The sequence below is a fragment of the Borostomias antarcticus genome (assembly GCF_949987555.1).
Source record: "Borostomias antarcticus genome assembly, chromosome: 4".
Classification (NCBI taxonomy): Eukaryota; Metazoa; Chordata; class Actinopteri; order Stomiiformes; family Stomiidae; genus Borostomias; species Borostomias antarcticus.
Window position 1 is genome coordinate 2,296,863 of NC_140237.1, and position 20,649 is coordinate 2,317,511.

General features: G+C 49.2%; 1 protein-coding gene across 1 annotated transcript in view; it reads right to left on the minus strand.

The window, feature by feature from the left end:
* The window catches only part of LOC311308557 (CD82 antigen-like), a 62,414-nt gene that overhangs the window by 24,366 nt on the left and 17,399 nt on the right, over positions 1-20,649 (minus strand). The window contains exons 2-5 of the mRNA XM_084437529.1: positions 20,196-20,267; positions 19,234-19,306; positions 10,346-10,470; positions 10,084-10,158 (exon numbers count right to left, since the gene is read on the minus strand). Of these exons, the coding sequence (XP_084293655.1) occupies positions 10,084-10,158; positions 10,346-10,470; positions 19,234-19,306; positions 20,196-20,258 (336 nt within the window). The 5' untranslated portion in view covers positions 20,259-20,267. The remainder of the gene's footprint in view (positions 1-10,083; positions 10,159-10,345; positions 10,471-19,233; positions 19,307-20,195; positions 20,268-20,649) is intronic.

The window sequence follows — 20,649 nt, forward strand, 5'->3', positions numbered from 1 at the left end:
GGCCCTCTGTACGTCGGACCAATCGGAGCATCCCATATGGGCCAATCAGAGAACGGGATATTCAGAACGGTCCGTTCGGCACGAAATCCGGCGTGCGTGATCGGCACCTCGAGGACAAAGGGCCGTACGGGTTTCGGACCGATCGGACCGCTCAATTTGTTTTAATACGCTACAGTACACAGGCGTGTACAGGCGCCACAGGTTCGTGTACAACAGCAATAGGTTTACATGTTAAAATTAAAATTGCTCGGATTGGCTCGAAACCTATGCACAGTAACAGTACACCATGGAGACATGAACATACTGCCATATCAGCCTCCTAGACCAAGAATCTTTGGAGATATTGACCATTAGGGTAGGATTAGGGTTACACTCACGCGCTTGTTTCTCCAAAGTGGTTTGGCCTAGAAGGATGCCACTTGGTGGTCTTAGACTACCCTTTGGTGGCATGAACATACTACAGTATCAGCCTCCTAGCCCCCACCACTTTGGAGAAATGTGGCGTGTACAACCGCCACAGGAATGAATGGGGGAAATCACCATTGAAACTGTTGCCGTTGTACACATGACCTTTTGAAACAAAGGTCAGAGCTCCCTGAGGACCTTTACATGCACAGTACAGACAGAGTACTCGGGTCAGTTACTCAGCATGCACTGCCATTGCAGAATGTGCAGAGCTTTCGTCTCTGCTACCTTCGGTCGGGTTACGGGAAGCGACTTAGGGAGAATGTGTACAGCCGCCGAATTCCTATGGCGCCTGTACACGCACATTGTTTTACTGTACAGAGGGGGTTTCGAAAGCACTAGAGGCCTCAAAATCGGGTCAGTGGGTCATGAGTGAGTGTCCTTCGAGACTGTGCAGAGAAATTTCAGCTAACCCCTCTAGAAAAAAAAAAATCCTCACATATCTCCAAATTTGACCCAGGACACTGTCAGGCTCTAAGAGTACAACACCCTTCTGTGCAAGAATTGATCATTTTGATCCAAAATGAAAACCGCTTAATCTTGGGGGCTGACGCTGAAATATGTTGATCCTTGGACACTCTAGAGCAATCTAAGTTTTGATTCATATCTGCGGGATGTTTGTAGGCCGTACGGGAAAGGCGTACAGTGCCAATAGGTTTATATGGCGGCTGTACATTCCTTTATTTCCACACTTAACGGAGAGCTAAGAGGCTGATATTCCAGTATGTTAGTGTCAACACTTAATACTTTAACACCACCGAGCGATAGCCTCCTATCCCGCACCAGTTTGGAGAAACAGGCGTGTACAGCCGCCATAGGTCGGTGTACAACCGCCATAGGTTTACATGTTAAAATTAAAATTGCTCGGATTGGCTCGAAACCTATGCACAGTAACAGTACACCATGGGGACATGAACACACTGCCATATCAGCCTCCTAGACCAAGAATCTTTGGAGATATTGACCATTAGGGTAGGATTAGGGTTACACTAACGCGCTTGATTCTCCAAAGTGGTTTGGCCTAGAAGGATGCCACTTGGTGGTCTTAGACTACCATTTGGTGGCATGAACATACTACAGTATCAGCCTCCTAGCCCCCACCACTTTTGAGAAATGTGGCGTGTACCGCCAACATAGGTTGCCAATAGGTTTATATGGCGGCTGTACACGCCAAATTTCTCCAAAGCTGTGGGGGCTAGGAGGCTATAAAGCGGGGGTCCTCAAGTACCAAAGTGTGGCATGAACATACTCTGAGATCAGCCTCCTACCCCCAGCCACTTTGGAGATATTGACCTGAGACAGGCGTGTACAGCCGCCATAGGTCGGTGTACAACCGCAATAGGATAGGTCGGTGTACAACCGCAATAGGTTTGCATGGTGAGTGTACGGGTCAATATCTCCAAAGTGACAGGGGCTAGGAGGCTGATATGGCAGTATGTTCATACCTCCATGGTACTCTTTTAGTGTGCTGTGTTTCGAGGCAATCCGAGCAATTTGAATTTTTGACCAAAATCTCAAAATCTCAAAATTGACTTCCAGCAGCCGAGAGGGTAAAATTCAACTTTCTCCAATCCTTACGGTATTCGGAGGGCTTGTCCCTTATGGTAAGAGGATGCTGAGGTTACATTATGAGCTTCCTACCCCCAGCCACTTTGGAGATATTGGCCTTGACACTCACCATGCAAACCTATTGCGGTTGTACACTGACCTATGGCGGCTGTACACGCCTGTCTCAGGTCAATATCTCCAAAGTGGCTGGGGGTAGGAGGCTGATCTCAGAGTATGTTCATCCCACCCTTTGGTACTTGAGGACCCCCGCTTTATAGCCTCCTAGCCCCCACCACTTTGGAGAAATGTGGCGTGTACCGCCGCCATAGGTTTGTGTACAACAGCAATGGCGGCTGTACACGCCACATTTCTCCAAAACGGTGGGGGCTAGGAGGCTGTAAAGCAGGGGTCCTCAAGTACCAAAGTGTGGCATGAACATATTCTGAGATCAGCCTCCTACCCCCAGCCACTTTGGAGATATTGACCTGAGACAGGCGTGTACAGCCGCCATAGGTCGGTGTACAACCGCAATAGGTTTGCATGGTGAGTGTACGGGTCAATATCTCCAAAGTGACAGGGGCTAGGAGGCTGATATGGCAGTATGTTCATACCTCCATGGTACTCTTTTAGTGTGCTGTGTTTCGAGGCAATCCGAGCAATTTGAATTTTTGACCAAAATCTCAAAATCTCAAAATTGACTTCCAGAAGCCGAGAGGGTAAAATTCAACTTTCTCCAATCCTTACGGTATTCGGAGGGCTTGTCCCTTATTGTAAGAGGATGCTGAGGTTACATTATGAGCCTCCTACCCCCAGCCACTTTGGAGATATTGACCTGAGACAGGTTTGTACAGCCGCCATAGGAATGTATGGCGGCTGTACACGCCAATTTTCTCCAAAGCGGTGGAGGCTAGGAGGCTATAAAGCGGGGGTCCTCAAGTACCAAAGGGTGCCATGAACATACTCTGAGATCAGCCTCCTACTCCCAACCAATCATGAGAAACAACCGCGTACAGCCCCCACAGGTCGGTGTACAACAGCAATAGGTTTACATGGTGAGTGTACGGGTCAATATCTCCAAAGTGCAAGGTCATAGCCTCTCCCATCCACCACCTACCCCCACTAATTCCTAGGCTAGCTTTCAAATGAAACCATCCGTGAAGCTCTACGACGTTCCGTTAATTTTGCCCATTTTCTAGAAAACGGTTATAACCAAATTTATAACCGTTTGCCAGATAGTGAACCATCCGTGAAGCTCTACGACGTTTCATTAATTTTAACATGTAAACCTATGGCGGTTGTACACCGACCTATGGCGGCTGTACACGCCTGTTTCTCCAAAGTGGTGGGGGCTAGGAGGCTGATACTGTAGTATGTTCATGGGACCCCTGGGTACTCTAAGACCACCGAGAGTCAGCCTTCTAGCCCCATCCATTTTGGAGAAACAGCCGTGTACAGCCGCCACACGTCAGTGTACAACGGCCATTCAAATCCAATAGGGATTCCCAAATGTACAGTATGTTTTTTTCATAATTCCAACGGTCCAATAAACACAGGACCTCTCTAGCTGGTCTTGGGGCATGCTAAGACCCCCACACACCAAGGCACAAGACTGTACTTTGATAGGAAATGTCAAAAATTGGGATGCCCATTTGGGAATCTTTTTTGATTCCCAAATGGGACAGTATGGTTCTGGTACTTGCAAAGCTGCAATCAACTCAGGACCCCTCTAGCTGGTCTTGGGGCATGCTAAGACCCCCACACACCAAGGCACAATACTCTACTTTGATAGGAAATGTCAAAAATGTGCAATTTGTGAAAGATTCCCAAATGTCAAAAGAGTCCCCAATGGGGATTCCCCAATGTCAAAAGATTCCCATATGGACGCCCCCCCTGCGAGTCCCAAGTGTCAGAAAGAGACCCCAATGTCACCATTCAAATCCAATAGGGATTCCCAAATGTACAGTATGTTTTATTCATAATTGCAAAGGTGCAATCAACTCAGGACCCCTCTAGCTGGTCTTGGGGCATGCTAATACCCCCACACACCAAGGCACAAGACTGTACTTTGATAGGAAATGTAAAAAATGGGATGCCCATTTGGGAATCTTTTTTGATTCCCAAATGGGACAGTATGGTTCTGGTACTTGCAAAGGTGCAATCAACTCAGGACCCTTCTAGCTGGTCTTGGGGCATTCTAAGACCCCCACACACCAAGGCACAATACTCTACTTTGATAGGAAATGTCAAAAATAGGATGCCCATTTGGGAATCTTTTTTGATTCCCAAATGGACAGTGTGACCTATGTGACCTTTCTTAACATTTTCATGGCTTCATGACCCTTTCACTAAAGCTAGAAACTTGCAACCACTTCTAGGTTAAAGTGGACATTACAAACAACGTGTGGTGAGATTTTTGTGCACATTGGTCAATGGCAAGACCTTCAAAATGAGTTCCAAAGTTTGAATTTTAGTCAAGGATTCCCAAATGTCAGTGGTGTCCATTTGGGAATCTTTCATGGATAAATTACCCTTAATATTACACTAGGAACCCCATATTTCACACGCATAACAGGTACAGTGTCTACTATCATAATGTGAAAGAATAAACTGCCCAAGTCCTTCAGAAAAAAATGTTGCCTTGTTGGAGAAACCAAGGTCTGTATGGTGTCAGGATCATAGCCCCTGACACCATCTGTACAGCTTGATCAGATTGAAGCAACTTTTTTTCTGAACATGCAATCATGCTGATTTTTTAATATGTTGTTACCACACTCAAATGGAGCAGGACGGTCTTGGATCGGACCCGCTAGGAGCTAGCATGCCTGCATGGGAACACTGACAATTTTGATGTGGGATGCCCATTTGGGAATCTTTCTTGATTGCCAAATGGGACAGTATGGTTCTGGTACTTGCAAAGGTGCAATCAACTCAGGACCCGTCTAGCTGGTCTTGGGGCATGCTAATACCCCCACACACCAAGGCACAAGACTGTACTTTGATAGGAAATGTCAAAAATGGGATGCCCATTTGGGAATCTTTTTTGATTCCCAAATGGGAGAGTATGGTTCTGGTACTTGCAAAGGTGCAATCAACTCAGGACCCATCTAGCTGGTCTTGGGGCATGCTAAGACCCCCACACACCAAGGCACAATACTCTACTTTGATAGGAAATGTCAAAAATGTGCAATTTGTGAAAGATTCCCAAATGTCAAAAGAGTCCCCAATGGGGATTCCCTTATGTCACAAATATTCCCAAATGTCACCATTCAAATCCAATAGGGATTCCCAAATGTACAGTATGTTTTTTTAATCTTTTTTGATTCCCAAATGGGACAGTATGGTTCTGGTACTTGCAAAGGTGCAATCAACTCAGGACCCCTCTAGCTGGTCTTGGGGCATGCTAAGACCCCCACACACCAAGGCACAAGACTGTACTTTGATAGGAAATGTCAAAAATGGGATGCCCATTTGGGAATCTTTTTTGATTCCCAAATGGGACAGTATGGTTCTGGTACTTGCAAAGGTGCAATCAACTCAGGACCCGTCTAGCTGGTCTTGGGGCATGCTAAGACCCCCACACACCAAGGCACAAGACTGTACTTTGATAGGAAATGTAAAAAATGTGCAATTTGTGAAAGATTCCCAAATGTCAAAAGAGTCCCAAATGGGGATTCCCCAATGTCAAAAGAGTCCCATATGGACGCCCCCCCTGCGAGTCCCAAGTGTCAGAAAGAGACCCCAATGTACGCACCCCCGGCGAGTCCCAAGTGTCAAATGATTCCCGGGTGGGCGGAGGGAATGACAGTTGGTGACCTTTTCATGTTTCTGAACATATTCATGGCTTCATGACCCTTTTACTAAAGCTAGACACGTGCAACCACTTGTATGTTAAAGTGGACATTACAAACAACGTGTGATCCGATTTTTGTGCACATTGGTCAATGTTAAGACCTTCAAAATGCGTTCCAAAGTTTGAATTTTCGAACAGGATTCCCAAATGTCAGTGGTGCCCATTTGGGAATCTTTCATGGATAAATTACCCTTAATATTACACTAGGAACCCCATATTTCACACGCATAACAGGGACAGTGTCTACTATCATAATGTGAAAGAATAAACTACCCAAGTCCTTCAGAAAAAAAAATTGCCTTGTTGGAGAAACCAAAGTCTATATGGTGTCAGTATCATAGCCCCTGACACCATCTGTACAGCTTGATCAGATTGAAGCAACTTTTTTTCTGAACATGCAATCATGCTGATTTTTTAATATGTTGTTACCACACTCAAATGGAGCAGGACGGTCTTTGATCGGACCCGCTAGGAGCTAGCATGCCTGCATGGGAACACTGACAATTTTGATGTGGGATCCCAAATGGGACAGTATGGTTCTGGTACTTGCAAAGGTGCAATCAACTCAGGACCCATCTAGCTGGTCTTGGGGCATGCTAAGACACCCACACACCAAGGGACAAGACTGTACTTTGATAGGAAATGTCAAAAATGGGATGCCCATTTGGGAATCTTTTTTGATTCCCAAATGGGAGAGTATGGTTCTGGTACTTGCAAAGGTGCAATCAACTCAGGACCCCTCTAGCTGGTCTTGGGGCATGCTAATACCCCCACACACCAAGGCACAAGACTGTACTTTGATAGGAAATGTCAAAAATGGGATGCCCATTTGGGAATCTTTTTTGATTCCCAAATGGGAGAGTAAGGTTCTGGTACTTGCAAAGGTGCAATCAACTCAGGACCCCTCTAGCTGGTCTTGGGGCATGCTAAGACCCCCACACACCAAGGCACAAGACTGTACTTTGATAGGAAATGTCAAAAATGGGATGCCCATTTGGGAATCTTTTTTGATTCCCAAATGGGACAGTATGGTTCTGGTACTTGCAAAGGTGCAATCAACTCAGGACCCATCTAGCTGGTCTTGGGGCATGCTAAGACCCCCACACACCAAGGCACAATACTCTACTTTGATAGGAAATGTCAAAAATGTGCAATTTGTGAAAGATTCCCAAATGTCAAAAGAGTCCCCAATGGGGATTCCCATATGTCACAAAGATTCCCAAATGTCACCATTCAAATCCAATAGGGATTCCCAAATGTACAGTATGTTTTTTTCATACTTGCAAAGGTGCAATCAACTCAGGACCCCTCTAGCTGGTCTTGGGGCATGCTAAGACCCCTACACACCAAGGCACAAGACTGTACTTTGATAGGAAATGTCAAAAGTGGGATGCCCATTTGGGAATCTTTTTTGATTCCCAAATGGGACAGTATGGTTCTGGTACTTGCAAAGGTGCAATCAACTCAGGACCCCTCTAGCTGGTCTTGGGGCATGCTAAGACCCCCACACACCAAGGCACAAGACTGTACTTTGATAGGAAAGGAGGAGTCCCAAGTGTCAGAAAGAGACCCCAATGTACGCACCCCTGCGAGTCCCAAGTGTCAAATGATTCCCGGGTGGGCGCGGGAGTGGACGATTCCCCAATGTCAAAAGAGTCCCAAATGTCCCCATTCAAATCCAACGGGGATTCCCAAACGGACGAACGACACCCCGGTGTACGATTACCCGGTGTCAGAAAGATTCCCCGGTGTCAGTCCCCGGACGACCCCGGAGTGCCCTCCGGTGGCCGAGCCCGGCGGTGCTGATTCCCAAGTGGGCGAAAACGGGTTCCGTGTCTGTAGCCGTAACGGGAAGAACGAGATCATGGATACAAGCGGCCGAAATGAGTTTTGAGGATCTTTCAAACATTACTAGCTTAGTTTATGTCCTGTGCTACAGGCTGCAGGTAGTAGGCTACGTTGTTATATGTCTCAGTAGCTCTGCAGCCGAGTGTCCATTCCAAGCCAGCTGCAGAGTAACGTTACAGCAGCATAGACGGGTAGCTAACTAGCTAAGGTATGGTAACGTAACGCATACATACAAAGGCCTTTTAGTTGTGTATTATTATGGTCTGGTCTGGTGTATTATTCATTTCATTTAGCCAGATATCATACAGACTAGTTACACTCCTTAAAAGTCAACTCCGGTTTGAATGCCGGGAGACAGCCATGTAGGCTACGTTAGTGAAGTGTAGCCTATGATAAAGTTTGCAAAACAAACGTCTCGTGGTGCCTCATAGAGAACGCTAGGAAGGGGCTACGTTAACACCCACTCTGAGGCAACAACGTTACAAAAACTAAATGTATACAACCAGACAACGTTTGGTGATGCTAATTTAGCTTACTTTGTAGCTCAAGTCTTGTCACTGCGTTTGGGCGTTCTGACCGCCCCTCCCGAGTGCGGGCGTTAAACCCACCTTATACGCTATCGTTATTCCAGTTTTGTGCTGCAGCACAGTGAATTATAGAAGGAATACTCTAGCATAGCCTACCTTAGATATTTAATACATTTTTTATCTTACCTATTTTTTGTCCAAGTAAACAAAAGGAGATTGTAGCACAGATTATCTCAGTACACAATAAATGATTAGGCTTCAATAAATATCATGATAAATACCAAATATCATGACTGAAAATAGTAAAAAGGGATAATTTCTATTGCTTTTCATGATTAAAAGATAAAAACATAATTTGGATGGTGTAGATTGTAGATAAGATAACCAATTAAGTGAATTATTGAAGGAATACTCTAGCTAGAGGCCGGAAGAGGAGCAGTGCCTACAGAAAGCACAGATTCAAGGCATGACCGGAACAAATTACTAATCGTGACTAATCTAAAAAATAATCGTTAGATTAGTCGATTGCCAAAATAATCATTTATCCCAGCCCTATTCGTCGGTGGTCCCACGTGACCCGCGTGACCTTTACTCAGCATGTATTCATGTGTTCAGACCTCTCTCAGCGTGTATTCATGTGTTCAGACCTCTCTCAGCATGTATTCATGTGTTCAGACCTCTCTCAGCGTGTATTCATGTGTTCAGACCTCTCTCAGCATGTATTCATGTGTTCAGACCTCTCTCAGCGTGTATTCATGTGTTCAGACCTCTCTCAGCGTGTATTCATGTGTTCAGACCTCTCTCAGCGTGTATTCATGTGTTCAGACCTTACTCAGCGTGTATTCATGTGTTCAGACCTCTCTCAGTGTGTATTCATGTGTTCAGACCTCACTCAGCGTGTATTCATGTGTTCAGACCTCTCTCAGCGTGTATTCATGTGTTCAGACCTCACTCAGCATGTATTCATGTGTTCAGACCTCTCTCAGCATGTATTCATGTGTTCAGACCTCACTCAGCGTGTATTCATGTGTTCAGACCTCTCTCAGCGTGTATTCATGTGTCCAGACCTCTCTCAGCATGTATTCATGTGTTCAGACCTCTCTCAGCGTGTATTCATGTGTTCAGACCTCTCTCAGCGTGTATTCATGTGTTCAGACCTCTCTCAGCGTGTATTCATGTGTTCAGACCTCTCTCAGCGTGTATTCATGTGTTCAGACCTCTCTCAGCGTGTATTCATGTGTTCAGATCTCTCTCAGCGTGTATTCATGTGTTCAGATCTCACTCAGCGTGTATTCATGTGTTCAGACCTCTCTCAGCGTGTATTCATGTGTTCAGATCTCTCTCAGCGTGTATTCATGTGTTCAGACCTCTCTCAGCGTGTATTCATGTGTTCAGACCTCACTCAGCGTGTATTCATGTGTTCAGACCTCTCTCAGCGTGTATTCATGTGTTCAGACCTCTCTCAGCTGATGTGTGTTCCCTGTCTAACAGTCACATGACCCCTATCCTCAGTGACCCCCTCCTGACACACACCTGGCCCTTCTGGCCTTCAGGGCCAGACATCATAACAACCACCACACACACTGAAGAGGAGAGCCTGGATGTACCCCAGACTGCCCTCCAGGGGGCGCTATAACACCAAAATAACACCTTCACTCTGCAATAATGCTGACAGTGCACAGGTGATGATCCCCAAGAAGACTTTCAGTTTCTAGGGAATGGAGGTCTCTTCCAGGAAATCATGTTCTTGTCACACACACACACACACTTTGCTATGGAGCGATGGAGGCTTGTGTGGATAGTGCGGAAGGGAACATAAGACTGAAAGGAAGTGACATCACTCACCAGGTCCTTCTGGAAGTAGATGAGCACGCCAGCCACCACCTGGGCGGTGAGGACCAGCAGCAGGCAGGCGAAGTACTGACATGGAGGAGCAGAGGATCAGGGCATAGGACACGTCATGTGTTACAAGGATCATACATATCATGCCCACACATCACACCTATAGTCAAAGTCATGATTGATAACTATTAAACCGTTCCTCAAATAATGTCTATGGTCGGGACCCCCACCCACCCCGCTCCTGCCCCCCCCCCGGCGGACTCACCAGGCCCAGGAGGCAGCGGACCTCGTAGACGGCCCCCAGACAGCCAAGGAAGCCCATCAGCATGGAGAGAGCTCCCACGCCCATCAGGATGTATGAGCCCACCTTCAGCGCAGTGGAGGATTGCTCTACACAGGGACAACCAACCACAGGATTCACAAAACATCCTGAGTGTGTACAGAGGGGCTCTCATTAAGAAAGGTCACTCTTTTATATAGAGGTTAGTGTTAATGAAAATCTAGTATGTAGATATTGTCAATAGGACCACTGTATAGGACACTAAGAGAGTTGATCATTTTTACTATGCTATATACATATTTTACACATATAGATTTTTCATTCAAGCACATTCAAATGTTCATAGTCATCTCCCTTATATGCTGCCACTGTAACAAATGGATGCTTTACAATTACATGTCCATGGCCAAGCCAAAATACATGCTATATTTTAACGGTACAAAATCATATGTGAACCAATCTCATCCATGGGCTTATCATCTGAATAACGGGTCAGAAGAGATACCAGAGAATGGGTCAGAAGAGATACCAGAGAATGGGTCAGAAGAGATACCAGAGAATGGGTCAGAAGAGATACCAGAGAATGGGTCTGGCCAGGGCAGGGGAGAGAAGAGATACCAGAGAATGGGTCAGGCCAGGGCAGGAGAGAGAAGAGATACCAGAGAATGGGTCAGAAGAGATACCAGAGAATGGGTCAGAAGAGATACCAGAGAATGGGTCAGAAGAGATACCAGAGAATGGGTCTGGCCAGGGCAGGGGAGAGAAGAGATACCAGAGAATGGGTCTGGCCAGGGCAGGGGAGAGAAGAGATACCAGAGAATGGGTCAGGCCAGGGCAGGGGAGAGAAGAGATACCAGAGAATGGGTCTGGCCAGGGCAGGGGAGAGAAGAGATACCAGAGAATGGGTCTGGCCAGGGCAGGGGAGAGAAGAGATACGGCTCTCCAAGGACTCTCCATTCCAAAGAGAGTGTGGAGATAAAATGGAGTGTGTGTGTGTATGTGTAGTGTGTGTGTGTTTGTGTAGTGTGTGTGTGTGTGTGTGTGTGTGTATGTGTGTGTGTGTGTGTGTGTGTTTGTGTAGTGTGTGTGCCCAAGCATTCCTGGGCTCTCAGAGAGAGAGAGGCCCGTTCTGAGGGTGGGTCCTGGTGATGCTCCAGGGTACCAGACACTCACAAGCCACAGAGATCGAGAGCAGCAGGAAGGAGACCTGATCCTTCAGACCTCCAATTACTGTAATACAGTAGGCCTATACTTTAGGGGTTGTCTTTTGTGGTACAAGAGTAAGTAAGTTAATATAACATTCTACATATAAACAGAGAGGAGTCAGAAATGCATGTGTTTGATGCTGAGGCTGTTATAAGCTAAGTTTGAGGTTAAAGCTCTGAAAGAGCAGTAAAGGGTTCTGTAGCCTAGGAATGGATGATACACGGACGGAAGATTCTAGAATCTCGTAACCTAAAGCCGCCCGTCACACCATACCATAGGCTTATGCAGAGGAACTATAGTGCATAGGAGGTGAACAACATTGTGTAAACGTTGTTGTAACATCATTTAGCATGGTTGTAACATATTGACTAACCCTGAAAGACAGGAAACATTGCCAAAACTGCTTTCATACAAAATAAGTAGTATGTGGTTAAAGTGTTCTACTCACTACTCACTTTTAGTGTTCTAAATTTGGAATGCAAATCAGGATGTTTGCTAATGCCTTGGTCTGCTAGCTGGTAACTAGCTACCATGCAAAAATGCTGGTTGGGAAAAGGGAACTGGTCTTTCTAGCAGGGCTAAAGCGTTGCTTGAACTAAGACGGTTTCATGTGGATAATAAAGACCCCATGGCGATATGGTGTGGTAAGAGAACCATGCTAATAAAGCTGGACCCCATGGCGGTATGGTGTGGTAAGGGAACCAGTCTACAGTACAACTTCAAAGGCTAAATGCATTATGTTTTTTATTACAGTACCTCTTAAGTTGGAACAGCAAAAGTCCATAAAAGACCAAATGCATGGGGTCTGCTTCTGAAGTGGGCTAGAGACCTAGGGGGATAGCGCACGCACGCACACGCACGCACGCACACACACAAACAAACAGAAGACTGTTGTGTGGAACAATCACGCGCTGTGTTGGCGTTAGCGAGCGTGAGTGTCCCCCGGGTGTCAGCCCTGTGTGTTGGCGTTAGCGAACGTGAGTGTCCCCCGGGTGTCAGCCCTGTGTGTTGGCGTTAGCGAGCGTGAGTGTCCCCCGGGTGTCAGCCCTGTGTGTTGGCGTCAGCGAGCGTGAGTGTCCCCCGGGTGTCAGCCCTGTGTGTTGGCGTTAGCGAGCGTGAGTGTCCCCCTGGTGTCAGCCCTGTGTGTTGGCGTTAGCGAGCGTGAGTGTCCCCCGGGTGTCAGCCCTGTGTGTTGGCGTTAGCGAGCGTGAGTGTCCCCCGGGTGTCAGCCCTGTGTGTTGGCGTTAGCGAGCGTGAGTGTCCCCCGGGTGTCAGCCCTGTGTGTTGGCGTTAGCGAGCGTGAGTGTCCCCCGGGTGTCAGCCCTGTGTGTTGGCGTTAGCGAGCGTGAGTGTCCCCCGGGTGTCAGCCCTGTGTGTTGGCGTTAGCGAGCGTGAGTGTCCCCCGGGTGTCAGCCCTGTGTGTTGGCGTTAGCGAGCGTGAGTGTCCCCCGGGTGTCAGCCCTGTGTGTTGGCGTTAGCGAGGGTGAGTGTCCCCCGGGTGTCAGCCCTGTGTGTTGGCGTTAGCGAGCGTGAGTGTCCCCCGGGTGTCAGCCCTGTGTGTTGGCGTTAGCGAGCGTGAGTGTCCCCCGGGTGTCAGCCCTGTGTGTTGGCGTTAGCGAGCGTGAGTGTCCCCCGGGTGTCAGCCCTGTGTGTTGGCGTTAGCGAGCGTGAGTGTGCCCCGGGTGTCAGCCCTGTGTGTTGGCGTTAGCGAGCGTGAGTGTCCCCCTGGTGTCAGCCCTGTGGAAACGTGGGATATCTGGGGGGATCAGTGACGAGGGTGCGCCGGCTCCTCCACACAAACACACCGCAAAGGACTTCAGGATGGACCTGGGGAGGGACGGAGTGTGGATGTGTGTGACCTGGGGAGGGAAGGAGGGTGGATGTGTGTGACCTGGGGAGGGAAGGAGGGTGGATGTGTGTGACCTGGGGAGGGAAGGAGGGTGGATGTGTGTGACCTGGGGAGGGAAGGAGTGTGGATGTGTGTGACCTGGGGAGGGACGGAGTGTGGATGTGTGTGAACTAGGGAGGGACGGAGGGTGGATGTGTGTGACCTGGGGAGGGGACGGAGGGTGGATGTGTGTGACCTGGGGAGGGACGGAGGGTGGATGTGTGTGACCTGGGGAGGGACGGAGTGTGGATGTGTGTGACCTGGGGAGGGAAGGAGGGTGGATGTGTGTGACCTGGGGAGGGAAGGAGGGTGGATGTGTGTGACCTGGGGAGGGACGGAGGGTGGATGTGTGTGACCTGGGGAGGGAAGGAGGGTGGATGTGTGTGACCTGGGGAGGGAAGGAGTGTGGATGTGTGTGACCTGGGGAGGGGACGGAGTAGGGCTGGGTATCGAGTTGAATTTCAAGAATCGATTCGATTCCGATTCACAGGGTTCAGAATCGATTATCACGATTCAATTCGATTCGATTCAATATCGATTCGGTTAGCGTTACTAAAACCTGTTTTTTTTTGCTGTAATCTTAATTACATGACTGCCAAGTTATGCAACACATCAATACTAGGGCTGGGTATCGATACTGATTTCCAAAAATGAATGAATGAATGAATGAATGAATCATTGAATTAATGAATGAACTATTAATTCCTTAATTTATTCATTCATTAAATAAAAGATCGATTTTGGGATTCATGAATCAATTCCAATTCATTTGATTCAGAATCGATGAATGTTTTGTTTTTTTAACCCAGCCCTAGGAAGGAGTGTGGATGTGTGTGAACGTCTGTGATTCCGTTCTGCTCGTTTCACTTCTGTTTCCACTGTTCCACATCTTCACATGACTCCTGTCAACTCTCATTTCAAACCACCAAGGCCCTTAGTTAACTCACTATCACACACACACACACACACACACACACACTCACACACACTCACACTCACACTCACACTCACACTCACACTCTGAATTCCATTGCTGTCGTGTTGTTTGTTCGTTTAATGTGTCACATTTGATAGTTACAAGCATGCTGCTAGGATGCACACTTACATGCACACACATCTGGGTGGTATAATATACATGATAATGATGTACAGTAAGCATACAGAACATACCACTAACACCAGGGGAGTTACTGTATGGGTGCAGAAAACATCACACACACACACACACACGCGCGCGCACGCACCAAACACTGATTTCATCCACAGCCACACACACACACACACACACACACACACACACACACACACACACACACACACACAGAAGATACACATGCATCAAGTAGGTCACTGATACGAACTGAACACACTGCCATCATCTTTAATCTGATAGGGTCCCAGGCAGCACAGACATCCAATCAGTAAGGTCCATTTACAGCCGGACACAAAGCCAGTCTGTCCGCTGGACTTTAACCCTTTGTGGCCACGGAGCGGTCACTGTGGTCCCGGTCCCATGACCACACGCCTCGATCCAGCCCAGCACTGAGAGAACGAGAGACATTCTTCTCTTCTTCCTCTCTCCTTGGTGGTCAGTCATGTTAATGGTGATGGTGTGTGTGTGTTTATGTGTGTGTGTGAGGTGATGAGTAAGGCAGTGAGGGCGCTTGTGGCTGGTCTGCCAGGCGTAGGCTGACGTGATCCATGCCAACGAGGGGGAGCGGGCAGCAGAAAGAGCCCAGTGTCCGGGGGGACCTCTATAAGACCAGCCAGCACACAATGACCTCTACTAGACCAGCCAGCACACAATGACCTCTACAAGACCAGCCAGCACACAATGACCTCTACTAGACCAGCCAGCACACAATGACCCCTACAAGACCAGCCAGCACACAATGACCTCTACAAGACCAGCCAGCACACAATGAACTCTACAAGGTTCGTCTGACTCTGTCCCTCTGTCTCTCTCTCTCTCTACCCCCTCTCTCTCTCTCTACCCCCTCTCTCTGTCTCTATCCCCTCTCTCCCTCTCTCTCTCCCCTCTCTCCCTCTCTCTCTCTCTCCCCTCTCTCCCTCTCTCTCTCTATCCCCTCTCTCCCTCTCTCTGTCTCTCTCTATCCCCTCTCTCTGTCTCTCTCTCTATCCCCTCTCCCTCCCTCTCCCTCTCTCTCTCTATCCCCTCTCCCTCTCTCTCTATCCCCTCTCCCTCTCTCTCTCTCTCTCTCTCTCTCTCTCTCTCTCTCCCTCTCTCTCTCCCTCTCTCTCTATCCCCTGGGCCAGGGCTGGAGAGACTGGGCCTACTACAAGGCTTGGCGATAGCTATGTGTGTGTGTGAGTCAGACAGATAAACTTTGAGAGAATCTCTCTCACACACACACACACACACACACACACACACACACACGGCTGGCTAGAAAGAGAGAGCTGTGGGCTGGACTCTCACTGCTTCCTACTGTCTCCTTAATGGAAATTAATTAAGGATGTGGCAGCGTGCGCACACACACGCACGCACACACGCACACACGCACACACACACACACACACACGCACGCACACACAGGCTGCCTAAAGCCAAAACTTGGCCTGTTTTCAATAGTATTAATCATAGGTCCATTTGTGTCTCTGTTGCTCTATATGAATTCTTCCAGGGAGATTAGGTTACGAGCCACAATGACGATAGCTTAGCAGCCTTGAAACCCCAACTACAGAGATTCTGTGAACGTGATTTAGTGCAAACGTTAGTCTCAGTAGCATCATGCGAGTGACGTGAGCACAGAATGAAGGGCTCAGTTCATGTTTTAAGTTGCAAAAAAATCAGCCCAACACATGCCAGTATAATAATAATGGTCGTGTTCATTTCCCCACTGGCTGCAGCGGCTTGCGTCCCTGCTTTCGCTCGTACATCTCTCTTCCCAATACACACACACACACACACACACACACACACACACACACACACACACACACGAGTCCCTGCTTTCGCTCGTACATCTCTCTTCCCAATACACACACACACACACACACACACACACACACACACACACACACACACACACACGAGTCCCTGCTTTCGCTCGTACATCTCTCTTCCCAATACCCACACACACACACACACACACACACACACACACACACACACACACGAGTCCCTGCTTTCGCTCGTACATCTCTCTTCCCAATACCCACACACACACACACACACACACACACACACACACACACACACACACACACGAGTCCCTGCTTTCGCTCGTACATCTCTCTTCCCAATACCCACACACACACACACACACACACACACACACACGAGTCCCTGCTTTCGCTCGTACATCTCTCTTCCCAATACACACAGCACAAAACTGCTTTCCTAGATCTCTCTCTCTAGGAATCTTCTTGTATTAACTAAGCTATCTGCTGATTGAGCTCCAACATCTGTGAAAATTCTTTAGTGGCAGCTAAAACATTTCCCATCCCTGATGCATGATGGGAAACACTGCATAAAAACAAGAGGGCATCTAGTAGATGGACAATGTGCGCTGGATGATGCATGTTCAGCAAGAACAACAGTGTGCTGCCTGTGAGTTCCACTTTACAGTTTGACAGCTGTCCCGACTCCCGGTCTCCCTCAGCCTAGACATATGGGGGGGGGGGGTCTCCCTCAGCCTAGACATATGGGGGGGGTCTCCCTCAGCCTAGACATATGGGGGGGGTCTACCTCAGCCATATGGGGGGGGGGGGGTCTCCCTCAGCCTAGACATATGGGGGGGGGGGGTCTACCTCAGCCATATGGGGGGGGGGGGGTCTCCCTCAGCCTAGACATATGGGGGGGGGGGGGTCTACCTCAGCCATATGGGGGGGGTCTCCCTCAGCCTAGACATATGGGGGGGGGGGGGGTCTACCTCAGCCATATGGGGGGGGGGGGGGTCTCCCTCAGCCTAGACATATGGGGGGGGGGGGGGTCTACCTCAGCCATATGGGGGGGTCTCCCTCAGTGAAGACATATGGGGGGGGGGTCTCCCTCAGTGAAGACATATGGGGGGGGTCTCCCCTCAGTGAAGACATATGGGGGGGGTCTCCCTCAGTGAAGACATATGGGGGGGGTCTACCTCAGCCATATGGGGGGGGTCTCCCTCAGTGAAGACATATGGGGGGGGTCTACCTCAGCCTAGACATATGGGGGGGGGGGGTCTACCTCAGCCTAGACATATGGGGGGGGGGGGGTCTACCTCAGCCATATGGGGGGGTCTCCCTCAGTGAAGACATATGGGGGGGGGGTCTCCCTCAGTGAAGACATATGGGGGGGGTCTACCTCAGCCATATGGGGGGGGGGGGGTCTCCCTCAGTGAAGACATATGGGGGGGGTCTCCCCTCAGTGAAGACATATGGGGGGGGGTCTCCCTCAGCCTAGACATATGGGGGGGGGGTCTCCCCTCAGTGAAGACATATGGGGGGGGTCTCCCTCAGTGAAGACATATGGGGGGGGGTCTCCCTCAGCCTAGACATATGGGGGGGTCTCCCTCAGCCTAGACATATGGGGGGGGGGTCTCCCTCAGCCTAGACATATGGGGGGGTCTCCCTCAGCCTAGACATATGGGGGGGGGTCTCCCCTCAGCCTAGACATATGGGGGGGGTCTCCCCTCAGTGAAGACATATGGGGGGGGGGTCTCCCTCAGCCTAGACATATGGGGGGGGGTCTCCCTCAGCCTAGACATATGGGGGGGGGGTCTCCCTCAGTGAAGACATATGGGGGGGGGGTCTCCCTCAGTGAAGACATATGGGGGGGGGGTCTCCCCTCAGCCTAGACATATGGGGGGGGGTCTCCCCTCAGTGAAGACATATGGGGGGGGGGTCTCCCCTCAGCCTAGACATATGGGGGGGGGTCTCCCTCAGTGAAGACATATGGGGGGGGGGTCTCCCCTCAGCCTAGACATATGGGGGGGGTCTCCCCTCAGTGAAGACATATGGGGGGGGGGTCTCCCTCAGCCTAGACATATGGGGGGGGGTCTCCCTCAGCCTAGACATATGGGGGGGGGGTCTCCCTCAGTGAAGACATATGGGGGGGGGGGTCTCCCCTCAGCCTAGACATATGGGGGGGGTCTCCCTCAGCCTAGACATATGGGGGGGGGGTCTCCCCTCAGCCTAGACATATGGGGGGGGGTCTCCCCTCAGCCTAGACATATGGGGGGGGGGTCTCCCCTCAGCCTAGACATATGGGGGGGGGTCTCCCCTCAGCCTAGACATATGGGGGGGGGGTCTCCCTCAGTGAAGACATATGGGGGGGGGGTCTCCCCTCAGCCTAGACATATGGGGGGGTCTCCTCAGCCTAGACATATGGGGGGGTCTCCCTCAGCCTAGACATATGGGGGGGTCTCCTCAGCCTAGACATATGGGGGGGGTCTCCCTCAGCCTAGACATATGGGGGGGTCTCATCCTGGTTTGAACAGGCGAATCTCATTCGACTCACAAAATTCAGAGTCGGGTACAGCCATAGTCATTATAAAATGCTTTATAATAATAATGCTTTATATTACTGTGTGATGATTTTCATAAATCATTCTTATAATTCTAAAGAGCTATGAGCAAATTATAACACATTCTAAGTATGTTTATTATGCGTTATAGATAAGGACCACCCTGCTCAGATGCGTTTCCCTGGAGGTCTTTCATGTGCTTGTTGTGCTGGATGTTTGGCCCCCGGTGTCGTTGCTATATTTTCCCTTGCATTCCTTCCATCCGTTATAATGGATGATGGGGCATTATGGAGTTTGAGACGGGCACTTACGTAGGACAGCCATGAAGCTCTGATTGTCCAGGAGGACCCACAGGCCGAAGCCCATGATCAGGGCTCCAAACAACTGTGGGGGAAGAGAGAGAAGAAACATCAGAAAACATACATATGACCCACACACTCAATAACCGTTCCTGAATATTCTAGGGGTAGGAGCGGAAAGAGACTTTTCCGCAGCAGTGTGTGTGTGTGTGTGTGTGTGTGTGTGTGTGTGTGTGTGTGTAACCAGATGCATGTACATACTGTGTGTGTGTAAGAGAGAGTGTGTGTATGCGACACAAAGTGTGTGTGTGTAGAGCTGATTCCTCCACACTGTAATCATGGCTTCTAATACATGGTGTTCCAAGGCCCCCTCCTTCCACTAACATCTGGGACTGATTGGGTCTGCATGGCAGGAGGAGGGGCTCTGTGTGTGTGTGTGTGTGTGTGTGTGTGTGTGTGTGTGTGTGTGTGTGTGTGTGTGTGTGTGTGTGTGTGTGTGTGTGTGTGATTGGAGGAGGGACTGTTGGGAGTGCTGCAAATGCTGCCTCCAGACAACCAGACTGGCCACAAGCATCCTCTGTTCTTCCTCACACACTGATGAACACGCACGCACACGCCGGGTCACTAGACCACACACACTTCATCTCTGTCCTTCTGTTCTTCCTCACACACTGATGAACACGCACGCACACGCCGGGTCACTAGACCACACACACTTCATCTCTGTCCTTCTGTTCTTCCTCACACACTGATGAACACGCACGCACACGCCGGGTCACTAGACCACACACACTTCATCTCTGTCCTTCTGTTCTTCCTCACACACTGATGAACACGCACGCACACGCCGGGTCACTAGACCACACACACTTCATCTCTGTCCTTCAAGACTGTGGAGGAGAGGAAGAGATATTCCTCCTCTCCAAGTTCCTAACGGTCAGCAAACACAAGATACTCAAGAAGAAAATCCTTACAAAGTAGATGAGGTTGAAGAGGAACAGGAAGTACTTGGTGGCGGTCACGCAGCCTTTCCCCATGGTGCTGGTCTGGGAACAGCAAGAACACACAGCAGGTCATGTGATATTACTGGAGCACAGGTCACAGGTCAAGAGGACATCACTGTGATTGACAGTCAGGAACAACCTAGAGAACATGAGATGCGTGTCATGGTGGTCTGGCCAGCGTGTGAACATGTGTTTGAGTGTGTCAGCATGTGAACATGTGTTTGAGTGTGTCAGCGTGTGAACATGTGTTTGAGTGTGTCAGCGTGTGAACATGTGTTTGAGTGTGTCAGCGTGTGAACATGTGTTTGAGTGTGTCAGCATGTGAACATGTGTTTGAGTGTGTCAGCATGTGAACATGTGTTTGAGTGTGTCAGCATGTCAACATGTGTTTGAGTGTGTCAGCGTGTCAACATGTGTTGAGTGT